This window comes from Dama dama, chromosome 20 (genome assembly GCF_033118175.1).
Source record: "Dama dama isolate Ldn47 chromosome 20, ASM3311817v1, whole genome shotgun sequence".
In the NCBI taxonomy this organism is placed as follows: domain Eukaryota; kingdom Metazoa; phylum Chordata; class Mammalia; order Artiodactyla; family Cervidae; genus Dama; species Dama dama.
Genome location: NC_083700.1, coordinates 20,157,331 through 20,170,024, shown reverse-complemented (window position 1 = coordinate 20,170,024; position 12,694 = coordinate 20,157,331). Strand labels below are relative to the sequence as shown.

The following is a 12,694-nucleotide window of genomic DNA, read 5'->3' as shown; positions in this document are numbered from 1 at the left end:
TTTTCTTTTTCAAAATTTTAGGAGTTCGCTTTTTAAACTTCTTTCATTCCAGCTTTATTTTCTCCAACAACTGTCCTTAGGCCTTATTCAGATCTCCTTAGACAAGTAGAATCCATTGTGCTTATTTGCATTGAGGACTTTATTAATGTACTTAATAAGTTTTAAGACCATAAGGCATATCAGCTTGTGGAGTAATTTGTCCATAGCAATTGTGGGCTGTAGCCCCCCAAATTTTCTTTTTCCCCTTTTAGCAGCAAACCCCAGGGGCTTTCCAAGAGGACATTCCACTTGGAAGTCCTGTCCCCAGTCTACTCAAGTCATAAACAACACCTAAAAAGAACACAAGCTTTTTATTTTTTCTTAGATACAGTGTTCAGTTTGGATGATGAGAATAAGCTAGCTAGCTCTACCATTTATTGCAATGAATTCCAATGAAGGAAGAGGCTAAGTAGGATCTAGACTCTTTTGGTCTATTAACATTTAGCTTATCAAATCCACAGCCTGTACTTCTGGAGCAGGCATCCCTAATAAGGCCAAATGTGATAACTGTTGAAGATGGCAAATATGGACGATTAAACACATACATACAGTCCGATCTGCTGTTGCTGCCTCTGTACGCTCTCTAAAATCCCGTGTTTGGTCAGAGCCAGGAGCAGCATCACAGTGCTGGTTCATCTTTGCTCCACCGTTCCTCTGTTTCTGCTTCACTGCTTTCGAGGGAGAACAGGTTCAGATCTTCTGGAAGCTGGTGGAGGCCATTCCCTTGGCAGCTTGCTGGGCTAACCAGTACTTATATCTTTTGGTTTTGGGCCTCTCAAAGTTCACCACGGACATAGGTACCCTCACAGTGTCAAGTCCATTTACCTGCACACAGAACAATAGGAATGCTTCGATCAGTTGGGCAAATAGGGCTACCACCACCCAATCCCAGCTTTCTACCCAGTCAGAAAAAGGAGACCGTATGTGGAACACTCACCGTCACCTCGCACCAGTACTCACCCCTCTGGGTGATGGGCTCTTCGGGCAACTTTAACGCATGTGGGGCAACCACAACGCCAAGCTGCAAAAAATCACAGCCAAAAGGAGCCCTGCTTACATGGCTGCCACTCCGGGGAGTCTCAAGAGGATTCTAGACTTCCCTGTAGAGGGGTAAGTAAAACTAGGGAGTCTACCCTGGCTGATCCCATGGAAAGGCACAAACCTCCACGAAGAGTGGCAGGGAAACCCAGTCCTGATTTCTCAGGGAGGTGGTTTCACAAAGAAAACCAGGGTTTGAGATCAAAATCACTTCATCCACGTAAGTAAAAATTCTCCAGTGTCACAATTCCCCAGCTTTTCCTATCTAGAGAAAATAAATGTTCCCATCTTCTCCTATCAGTTTTCAATTTCTTTGTGACCATCCTTAGTCATTTCCCTCCCACACTCCTGCAAACCAATCAAGAACACTTTCCCTAAGATGGACAGCCACATGTAAATTAGTGAAGTTAGAAGACTCCCTCACACCATACACAAAATTAAACTGAAAATGGCGTACCAATGATTTCCTAGGTTAGTCTCCCAAGGCAACAGAAGTAAAAGCAAAAGTAAACAGGGATACCTAACCAAATTTACAAGCTTTTGCACAGCAAAGGAAACCATAAACAAAACAAAAAGACAACCTACAGACTGGGAGAAAATATTTGCAAATGATGCCACTGACAAGGGCTTAATTTCCTAAATATACTAACAACTCATATACAACTCAACAACAAAAAAACCAACCCAACTGGACTTCCCTGGTGGTCCAGTGGTTAAGAATCTTGTCTGCCAATGCAGGGGCCATGAGTTGAATCCCTGAGGATTTCACATGCTGTGGGGCAACTAAGCCCATGCACACTAGAGCCCGTGCTCTGAAACGAGAGGCCCCCACAGTGAGAAGACTGTGCACTGCAACTAGAGAGTAGCTCCTGTTCACTGTAACTAGAAAAAGCCTGGGCGCAGCAATGAAGACCAAATGCAACTAAAAATAATAAAAATTGAAAGAAAAAAAAAAAAGCCAACCCCATCAAAAAATGGGCAGATGACCTAAACAGACACTTCTCCAGAGAAGACATACAATGGCCAACAGACACATGAAAAGATGCTCATCACTGCTAATGATTAGAGAAATGCAAATCAAAAGTAAATGAGGTACCATCTCACACCAGTCAGGACAGCCATCATTAAAAAGTCTACATGGACCTCCCGGGTAGTCCAGTGGTAAAGAATTCACCTGCCAATGCAGGGGACATGGGTTCAGTGCCCTGGTCCGAGAAGATCTCACATGTCGAGGGGCAACTGAGCTTGCAGCCTGCAACTACAGAGTCCACACGCCACAACCACTGAAGCCCATGATCCTCAATAAAAGTCACTGCAATGAGAAGCCCATGTGCTGCAAGTATAGAGTAGCCCCAACTCACCACACCTAGAAAAAGCCCCCATGAAGCAACGAAGGCTAGTGTATCCAAAAGTGAACAAAAGTCTACAGATAACAAGTGCTGGAGAGGGTGTGGAGAAAAGGGAATCCTCTTACACTCCTGCTGAGAATGTAAACTGGTGCAGCCAGTATGGGAAACAATATGGAGCTTCCTCAAAAAAATAAAACTAGAGTTGCCATATGATCCAGCAATACCATTGCTAGGTATGCACTTAGTCGCTCAATTGTGCTGGACTCTTTGTGACCCCAGGAACTGCATGCAGCCCACCAGGCTCCTCTGTCCATGGGGATTCTCCAGTCAAGAATACTGGAGTGGGTTGCCATGCCCTCCTCCAGGGGATCTTTGCAACTCAGGGTTCAAACCTAGGTCTCCTGCATCACAGGCAAATTCTTTACCATCTGAGACACCAGGGAAGCCCATTCCTGGGTTTATATCTGGACAAAACTATAATTCAAAAAGATACATGTGGGACTTCCCTGGTGGTCCAATGGTTAAGAATCTGCCTGCCAATGCAGCAGGCATGGGTTGGATCCCTGGTCCAGGAAGATCCCCCATGTTGCAGAGCAACTAAGCCCCTATGCCACAGCTACTGAAGCCCCCACACCTAGAGCCCATGCTCTGCAGCAAGAGAAGCCACCACAGTGAGAAGCCTGCACACCACAACAGAGAGTAGCCCATGCTCGCTGCAACCAGAGAAAGCCTGCGTGAAGTAACAAAGACCCATCGCAGTCAAGACATGCAAACAACCTAAATGTCCATCAACACATGAATGGATAAAGAAACTGTCGTACATATATACAACGGAATACTACTCACCCATAAAAAAAAGAATGAAATCACGTCATCTGCAGTAACAGGGATAGACCTAGATTACCATACTAAGTGAACTAAGTCAGAAAGACAAATACTATATGCTGTCACTTATATGTGGAATCTAAAATGTGACACAAATGATCTATGAAACAGAAACAGATTCACAAACATAGAGAACAGACTTCTGACTGCCAAGGAAGAGGGTGCATTGATTTACATATAGCTGTCCAACTTAGGGAAAGCATTCCTGACTGGCTTGCACAGCTGTGGGAGGGAAATGACTTGTGGCTGCCAGACAGGGGAGGGATGGATTGAAGAGTCTGGGATTAGCAGACTATATATTACGACTATACAGGACGGATAAGCAGCAAGGTCCTACTGTATACAACAGGGAACTATATTCAATATCCCGCGACAAACCATAACAGAATATGAAAAAGGATACATATATATAAAACAATCATTTTGCTGTATAGTAGAAATTAACATGTTTTAAATCAACTATAATTAAAAAAAAAAAAAAGCTTTCCCTAACTTCAACTGGATGATCACACCCTTTCCTAACAGAGGGATCAATCCTGGAGTAGCTGCTGCTTCCCAGGGGTAGCTTCCATCTTAGGGGTATAGTGGTGTTTGGGAGTACTCACATTTCTGAGAAAGTGGCGGGCAACTATTTCAGGGTTTAGCTCCCATTTGACATTGTTCTTCATTCCCACCTCCAGGTGACAACTCCTCAGAAATTTCACTGTCTGAGAGGAATTATAAACAGAGGATAGGTTAGAGTTGGAATCAAGGAGAGGAAACATGTTAGTTAGCAAGAGGCCAAGAGGCATAAAATCTGAGAGTTCAGGCAAAGCACGATTCCTGCCTCATAGCCAAGAGAGGTGAGATGATGAATAGGAAAGATAAAAATTCCTATTGTCTCAAGACTGACATTATGGAAAGATGTTTTAACAATGCTCTGGAGGGGAATCCTGCCTATACTTGGCTATTCCTAAGCAAGGAGACACAGGCCATGTCAAAGTTAGGCCATCGACTGTTCGTCTCAGGATGGAAACTTTCATAGACCGTTTTAACCCAATATTCTGGCCCTTTAATCCTACCACTACACCATTAATGATTCCTCCTTGCTTACAGAATGAAGTATAAATTCATTAGCTGAGGATTAAAGATGTTTTATAAATCATGCCTACCCCACTTTCCAGTCATGTATTTCCTAATATACTATTGTCCTCTGCTTTAACTAGACTGGTCTACTTTCTATTTTAAAACATGCCTTAACTGAGCTTTCACTTCACACCTGACATAATGGTGATCATCAAAAGAAAACAAGTAACAAATGCTGGCAAGGATGTGAAGAAGAGGGAATCCTTGTACACTGTTGGTGGGAATTTAAATTTGTGCAGCCACTGTGGAAAACAGTAGAGCAGTTTCTCAAAAAACTAAAAATATTAAAACTACCATATTATCCAGAAACTCTACTCCTGGGTACATATGTCCAACCCCCCTCCCAAACACTAATTCAAGAAGATACACGCACCCTAATGTTTATAGCCATGTTATGAATGCAACCTAAGTGTCTATTATGAATGGATAAAGATATGGTATATGCAAATACACCCACACAAACACATACACAATGGAATACTATGCAGCCATTTAAAAGAACAAAATTTTGCCATTTGCGGCAATAAGGATGGGCTTGGAGGGCATTATGCTAGGTGAAATAAGTCAGAAAAATATGGTATGATATCACATATATCTGGAATCTAAAAAATACAAATCAGTGAATATAATGAGAAAAAAACAGGTGCACACAGATACAGAGTGTAAGATAGGTTATAAGGATGTACTGTACAGCATGGGGAATATAGCCAATATTTTGTAATAAGTATAAATGAAGTGTAACCTTAAAATATGCCTTAATTATCTACTGAGACTTTGTCTCCCTTAATACCTTTCCTACCTTCCTGGTCTATCCAAAGCCTATTAATCCCACAAGGCCTAATTCAATCCCATCTGAAAAAAATCCCTCCTCAGTCACCCTCATCTGTTTCAGTCCACGTCACTCATAGTTTATTGTCTTGAGTTTATGTATCACTTTCTCTTGTGTCTGTGTTCTCTCCAGCCTGTCTGTAAACATCCCTGAAGGCAGAGTCCTCATCTCACATTTTCCCATGGGTCCCCTGGTGCCCAGGTTGGGGCCTCCCAATAAGCTAGAGCACTTAACTCAACATGTGAGGATCTCCTAGGAGGTCTTAATATTAATATGAGTTAGAGTAGCCACAATACTTGCCCTTGCCCCTACCTTGTGCCTGAAATCAAGAGACCTCAAGGAAATCAAGAAGCCTTTTAAGGGAGAGGTTGGTGACTTCGCTAGGTGACCAATAAAGATTTTCTACGTTTCTACTTACCGCCTCACCTGCCTTGGTCTGGATCTTGTCTAGTTTTCCTTCTTGTCTCAGCTAGAAAAGAAAGTTACAGATTGAAAAAGAGGAAAGAGTCCATAGTAACTAACAACAAAGTCTTACTATGCTGGGCATAGTATGGGCTTCTGAATTCCTCTTCTTCTAGTCCCTACCTCATTTTCAAAATAAATATCAAAGGGAAAGAAGTTGTCAGAAGTAATGTTCAGGTTTTACTATCTTTTGAGTCCCTCTGCTTTCTTTTTGGGCTCACCAGTTTCTCTTCTTCAAACAGCTTCTTGTTTTCAGGAGATGCATACACAGCCAGTCCTTCAGGAAGTAGTCGATTACGGCCCACAGATTTTTTCACCGAGACCAGGTCACCTCGGACTCCAAGTTCTGCCAACAGAGAACAGAGGCACAGGATCAGAATTATCTAGCAGTCCCTAAAGAGGAGATGATCAAAGAAAAAGAGACCTCTTATTCTCTCTCAGTGCTTACTCCTCCCAGAAGAAATATCAGTACTCACTAGGAACACCACGATTTCTAATTCATTTCTTTAGGGCCTGATTGAGAAACTCAATATTCCATGTACAAAGTGAAGCATTGTCCCATCACGGAGATTTCAGTATGTGGTGCCTACTGTCAGGCCTTTCTCCACACACTCTGTAAAAGATGCTGCGCCAAGTGGCTTCAGCCCTGTCCAACTCTTGGCGACCATGTGGACCGTAGCCCGCCAGGCTCCTCTCTCCATGGGGAGAATACTGGAGTGGGCTGCCATGTCCTTCACCAGGGGATCTTCCCGATCCAGGGATCAAACCAGTGTCTCTTAAGTCTCCTGCATTGGCAGGCGGGTTCCTTACTACTAGCGCCACCTGGGAAGCCCATGCATAGGGAAAGTCAAAATGAGGCCTTCCAAGGCTCTGGAACATAAAATTAGATGATGCTGCATTCCTATTCTAATTTTCTATGTAGGAAATCAATGTCACAATCACTTTTTACTTTTTACCGCTGCTGCTTTTCAGACAGCTGATCATTCCCCCAACGGAGTGAAAGGGCAGAAAAAAGTTGATGCCGAACAGAACCAGGCTGAGTGAAGTACCTTTCCCCGGGCCTTACCGTCCACCGACTGGGTGAGGATGAGCTCCAGGCTGCCTTTGGGCCGGTGTTTCGTATCTTCCACGAGCTTGTAGACGCGGTGTCGCCGGTGCAGGCGCGGTTTCCGGCCTTCTCCCGCTAGCGGCACTTTCCACCAGCGCTCTACGATGACCGTGCCCTGGTGGCCGGGGGAGCGAGGGTGAGCGAGTATTCGAGGAAAAGCCTCCTCCACTGGCCGCCGGCACCTCAAGGAGAGCCCACCACCCTCGATTTGGGGCCCACCCGGTCTCAGCGCGCTTCTCAAAACAAGCCTCGGCCATAACTAGCTCCACCAGAGGCAAGGAGCCCCAGAACTCAGACCCGGCCCTCACCCGACTGAGAGACAGGCTGAAGTCGCGCTCCGAGCCGGGGGTGCTCCCTAAAGGTCGCGGCCGGAGGAGCTCCCGGACCCCTCCTCGCAGCAGCCGCTCAGCGAACACCCGCAGCTGAATTCCCCGCGGGACCGCGAAAGCGGCTGCCGCCATGTTCTCGGGCGCAGAGGAAGGACCGCAAGGCGCAGGCGGCAGGAAAGGCCCCACGGGCTGCCCGCGGCGCGCCTGAGCCGGCGCGTCTCTGCGCGCTGAGCTTCAAGGAAAGCCTGGCGCGGATTGGGCTGCGGTTTGGATGTCTGGACCAGAGATCTGGCTGGGATGAGTGCTCCACGATTCAGCATTTCCGCCACTCCCCTTTCCCGATTTCTTCTCGGGGAGGGATACCCATAGCCATTGACAGATAGTGGAATGACTGTTAGGTGTACTGACACCGGGAAAGACACTCTGTCTCTCCCTTGGCTTCACTCGTCTTTATTAGTGTCTTTATTATTGGGGGCTTTTTATTTAGCTCCAGTCGCTCTCTGAGATCGCTTCCAGTTCTGACGTTCTGTGATAGCTGGATGCTGAGAGGAGAGGGTACTGCTCTCCCTTTTCCTTCCTTCAAATCTATCTAAAAGTGGTGGAAGGATGGAATCCTCTGGAAAACTGCCCACCTCAGGATCTCCTCTTAATCGTTACACTACAGTATTTAGTCCTCCTATCCTGGAATAAGATACTATCTTCCTTCAGGATTACTGCAATAGTCTCCTACCAAGTATTTAAAGAAGTGTAAATCACGATGGAGACAGTTTCCTCTGTGGAGGGTCTCAGTATTGGGGAGTAAACCACATAAGTGGAATGAATAGGGCCTGTTTGGCATAAGAGGTTTATGGAAAGATGCTCTAAGCATCATGTTATACGACCTATAAACAGCCTTTGGCCAGTAGTCCCTCGTAATCACACTTTCTTTAGGTAGCTTCCAGGACACCGATTTACTTTTCTCCTTCCGGTCTCAACATGCTCCCAGAAACAAGCGGGGAGCTTCATTTTCTTCAGTCTCCTTTGCTGATTTCTTCTTTATTCTTCATCTCTTAGAGTGCCTCCAGGACTCAGTCTTTGATCTTTACTCTTCTCAATGCCAGCCTTTACTCATATGCCAATGACTTCAAATTTGTCTTCACCCTAGACTTCTAAACTCCACACATGACTCTCCAGCTGCTTACTTCATCTTCCCCTTATACATCTGTGGACAATTCAGTTAAGCTCCAAACTAAACCCATCTCTATCCTCTGCCCCATACTGGCTCACCTGCAGCCCTTCTCCTCTCAGTCGATGGTAACTCCATTCTTTCAGTTCTTGGACTCAGCTTCTCTCCTACTTCAGGAAATCCTGTGGGTGTTGCTACCTTTATACTATTTCCAGAATCCAACCACATCCCATCACCTCCAGCTCTCCACCATGGTATAAGATACTGTCTTTCTCCAGGATTACAGCGATAGTCTCCTAACAAATATCCTTTAGAGCTCTACAGTTTATTTGCAATATACCCATCAGAATCTTTTGAAAAACATGTTAGATCATGTCTCATCTGTCCAAAACCTGCAAAGACTTCCCCCTTTAGTCAAAGAAAAGGTCATACAATGGTCTACAAGGCCCTGTATGACCCAGTCCCATTAGCTCTCTTCTTCTTCTACTCCCCCTATAGTTGACAGGGCTTCCCAGGTAGTAAAATTTCTCAGATTAAAAAATAATCTTTTTGAGAAACTTACCACAAAAATCTTTTTCCAGTTTCTGTTGAAAATCGTATATTCTGGTCTGCATTCCTGCATGGAAACTTGGAGCTGAGCTGTGTCACCACCCCCCACCCCCGCTTTTTTTTAAGAGTGTGTGAGCTTTTCCTTTTGCTATAGTCCCACCCAGCAGCTCCACTAATTTCCCCTAGCTGTCCAGGCCCCTGGAGGCATTGAGTTTGCAGTTCCTACCCCATAAGGCACTGAGAAAGTTCAACAACATGTAGAACCATTGGGTTATTAAAGGTAGGGATAACAAAAATATTGAACTGATAGGAACAGGGAACTAACCAATCAAGTCAGATACTGGATCAGGGCCTTAGAAGCCTCCTGCAGTGTCAGACCCCAATCTGTTACTGAAGTGTGTTTTTGCCACATGCACATGCCAGAGGGAAGCCCACGTTTTGTGAGCACAAGTGGTCAGCCAGGGGTGTTTACCAACCATACAGAAACAAACAGTATTTTAATTTCTAGTACAGCCGTGAAGTCCATAATAGTTGAACAAGAGCTTTGGGGGCTACCTAAGCGGCTAGGGTGGGGTAGGGAGCAGCAGAGAGGAGTCCTGAAGTGACTGAAGGGCTGAGCCTTTGTCCACGTCACAGTGCTCACCGTGTCACAATAGCACCAGTGGCCTGAACCCCTGCCGCCAGCCCCTGAACCTCACTTTGCCGCGGGGAGGCACTGAACTAAGAAACTGCCTTGTTACAGGTCACGCCCCTCTTTCTACTCCCTTTCTTATATCAAGAGGGGAAAAACACGGAACTACCTCTACCCGTTCTGGTCACCATACGCCTATTACCTTTACTGTTACAAGTACCGGATCACCCTCCGGGAGAAGATGCTGCCTTGCTGTAGAAGGTACTTGTTTTAATCTCTACCTGTAGTTGTTTATATAAACTGTAAAGAAAAATAAAAGAATTTGAAAGGACTCCCTAAGTGGCAAAAGATAATAGCAAAATAGGGTGAAAGGCTGGCATGAAACTTTGTAAACCGTTCTATCTGGCTGGCCTGGGGAAATGGAAATAGATAGGCTGGTTCACGTAAGATACAGAAGACAGTGCCAGAGCTTGGCCCAGTGTACCTGGAAGGTAAGTCTCTCCTCATCTCAGACTCAGAGATCAACTAATGTGGGCCTCTTTCTCCTCATCAGCATCACCACTTATAAGGAAGAGGAGGACTTGACACTCCGGCCCCGTTGCTGTCTTCAGTGCTCCTGAGTCCCTGGTAGGTCTTCAGGGGGGCAGACGCACCCAGCAGGGTGATCAGGACCAGCTTAAGGAATTATATTCGGTAAGTGGACTGGGAGCTGCTGCTGGGACATGGCAGCCCACTGCTTGCTGTAATATGATATCTTGCAAAGGGACATGAACTAGTTGGAAAATAAATCATAGAAAGCTGTGAGCTCCTGTGTAAAAGTGACTTGCTTTTATAGACAAGGATTCTGGTCCAGAGAACTTAAGGCAGGGTCCTAGAGCTGGTGTTGAAAAGCAGGATGGGAAAAGAGAAATTGAAAACAAAGATAAGACTATGTTAAGACATAAAGCTGTATTCTGGGACTTAGATGCTAAGTGTTGGGTCTAGAATCCAGAACTCCTGCACTTGCCTTTGTATCTTCATGCCTAGGTATGAGCTATGCATTTTTAGATAAGAAGTGGCAGAATTTAGAGAAAACATATATGACGGGAAAAAGTAGAAGAGTATTATTAGTGAGACAGTAAACAGATAGCACAGCTTTGTTTAAAGAATAAGCTGTTTGATGTAAGTAAAAGTTTCTGAACCATTAGTGCACCCCTGAGTGAAGTCAGCAGGTAGTATTGACTCCAGATTCCAAATTTTTATCAAGGAAAACTCCATAACAGGGACAGAGTTAGGTCCTAGGACTAAGAGATATTGAGTAAGGCCTGGCTCCACTTTATTGAGGCTCTCCATCAGCCCCCTTCTTGCTTCCAGACACACCCAAACAGGTCTGAGATCTGATTTGAGGGTTAGGTGAACACAGAAACAGTAGGCTGTTATTCTCACTTTTACTCCTTTTCTAGGCTGGGAACCTGACGGTGCTGTCTACTGACCCCCTGCTTCACAAGGACCCGGTGCAGTTAGACTTCCACTTCCGCCTCACCCCCCAGACCTCTGCCCACTGGCACGGCCTTCTATGCGACCATAGGCTCTTCCTGGACATCCCGTATCGGGCCTTGGATCAAGGCAGCCGGGAAAGGTGACTGAGCCTGGATGGGGGGAGGGAGAGGTGAAGGGAAGAGGTAAGGTTTTCACTCTGATGTCACAATCAGGTTAACGGGCATGCTAGTCAGTGAGGGCTTATTCAGGAGCTGGATACATTCAAAACACTGAACCAGCCGGTGAGCTGAGCCAGGATCTGGATTCAAGGGATAATAGCCCATAGGAGGTTGCTAAACTGATTCAGAATCACAAGGTGGAATCCATAAATAGTTGAAAGGAAGTGATCTCCAGCTGTTTGTGGCCCCTCTTCCCCAAGCCCCTTCCACAGCAGGGGTATCAGGCCATAGTATATAAACCCTTAGCTTCAGAGAAAAATCCATCAAAACTAGTTTGGAACTTTCACTTCCTTGGGTCAGGAAACACTGAGCAATAAAATATCTTCTGCTGCAAATTAGCACCTTTCTCGATTTTGAGTTTGCGAAACATGCCATTAACCATTTTCCTTCTGATCCCTAGTTTGACCGCAGCACTGGAGTATGTGGAGGAGAAGACCAATGTGGATTCTGTGTTTGTAAACTTCCAAAACAACCGGAATGACAGAGGTGGGGAGTCTGCTCTATCCTTCCTGGCCCTTTGTGCTGAAGCAGCTGACAGTGATTTCCCCTTTATAGGAGACCTTCCTCACCTCACTCGAAAGGGCATGTTCAGGCAGTTCAGGGATTCAACATCCATCCCCTTCTCCCTACCAAGGAAATTAAGGCATCTAGCATTCTGTTCATTCAAGTCATAACTGTCAGGAAGGCCCTGCACACAGATTTCAGAAGCTAGACTGAAGGAGTACTGGTGAAATTACACAGAAGCCATTCAAGGGGTGTGGCTGGTAGGACAAAGTCTCAAATGTATTAAGCACCCATAGTGTGAAAGGGTCAGGCAAAAGGCCAGGAATATATTTAACCAGATGCAAGGTGCACATTACAGAAACCCTTGCTCCCTCAGGGAGCTTATACTCTGTTGGATATGAGAGACAGGCAAGAGTTTATTATACCATCATTTGTGTTAGGCACTTTGTAAACATCTCATTTAAATTCTGTGATCCTCATTTTACAAACATGTAGAACACTGAAGCCAGGTTAGAGTCCAGCTCTGTTTGACTCCAAAGCACATCATCCCTGTGCCTGCACCACACTGCTCCCTGCCCGGTCATTCCCCAGTGGAAGAAGCCAAATCTAGGGGAATGAGAGTATTCTAATTTTGTTCTCTTTTCACAGGTGCTCTGCTACGCGCCTTCAGCTACATGGGCTTTGAGGTGGTCAGACCAGACCACCCAGCCCTTCCTCCCTGGGACAATGTCATCTTTATGGTGTATCCCCTTGAAAGGGATGTTGGCCACTTGCCCAGTGAACCTCCCTGAACATGCATATTCCTACTCTGTGAGGGGCTGGGAGCCTTGTTAAGTGAGAACCAAGCTTCCAGGATGTGACACCTTCCATCTAGGAGTAAAGGGTAGTGCAATCCTCAGGTGTTTACTATTTCTTTGCGGGGGGGCGGGGGGGAGAGGGTTGGCTGGAGTGAAAAATGAGCCTTACAGAGCTGAATTCACTGTA

The 12,694-nt window shown here is 45.5% G+C and overlaps 2 protein-coding genes across 3 annotated transcripts; one reads left to right on the top strand and one right to left on the bottom strand.

Moving 5' to 3' along the window:
* Nucleotides 1-331: 331 nt before the first annotated feature.
* Nucleotides 332-7,345, bottom strand: MRPL9 (mitochondrial ribosomal protein L9). 2 transcript variants are annotated; one of them, XM_061120821.1, is made up of 7 exons: nt 7,144-7,345; nt 6,794-6,950; nt 5,949-6,073; nt 5,684-5,734; nt 3,917-4,018; nt 1,000-1,060; nt 332-864 (listed from the first exon to the last, which is right to left on the bottom strand). In XM_061120821.1, exons 1-7 carry the CDS (start codon nt 7,294-7,296, stop codon nt 851-853), a joined length of 663 nt encoding a protein of 220 aa, XP_060976804.1. In that variant the 5' UTR covers nt 7,297-7,345; the 3' UTR covers nt 332-850. The 2 variants fall into 2 exon arrangements, with proteins under 2 accessions (XP_060976804.1, XP_060976803.1); XM_061120820.1 differs by having other exon boundaries at nt 977-1,060; nt 7,144-7,340.
* A 152-nt stretch (nt 7,346-7,497) lies between these two features.
* On the top strand, nt 7,498-12,604 carry OAZ3 (ornithine decarboxylase antizyme 3). The gene is given in 6 exon segments (XM_061120822.1): nt 7,498-9,770; nt 10,063-10,126; nt 10,128-10,202; nt 10,952-11,127; nt 11,607-11,692; nt 12,359-12,604. Coding segments are annotated over 6 exon segments (564 nt in total). The 5' UTR covers nt 7,498-9,750; the 3' UTR covers nt 12,502-12,604.
* The last annotated feature ends 90 nt before the right edge of the window (nt 12,605-12,694 follow it).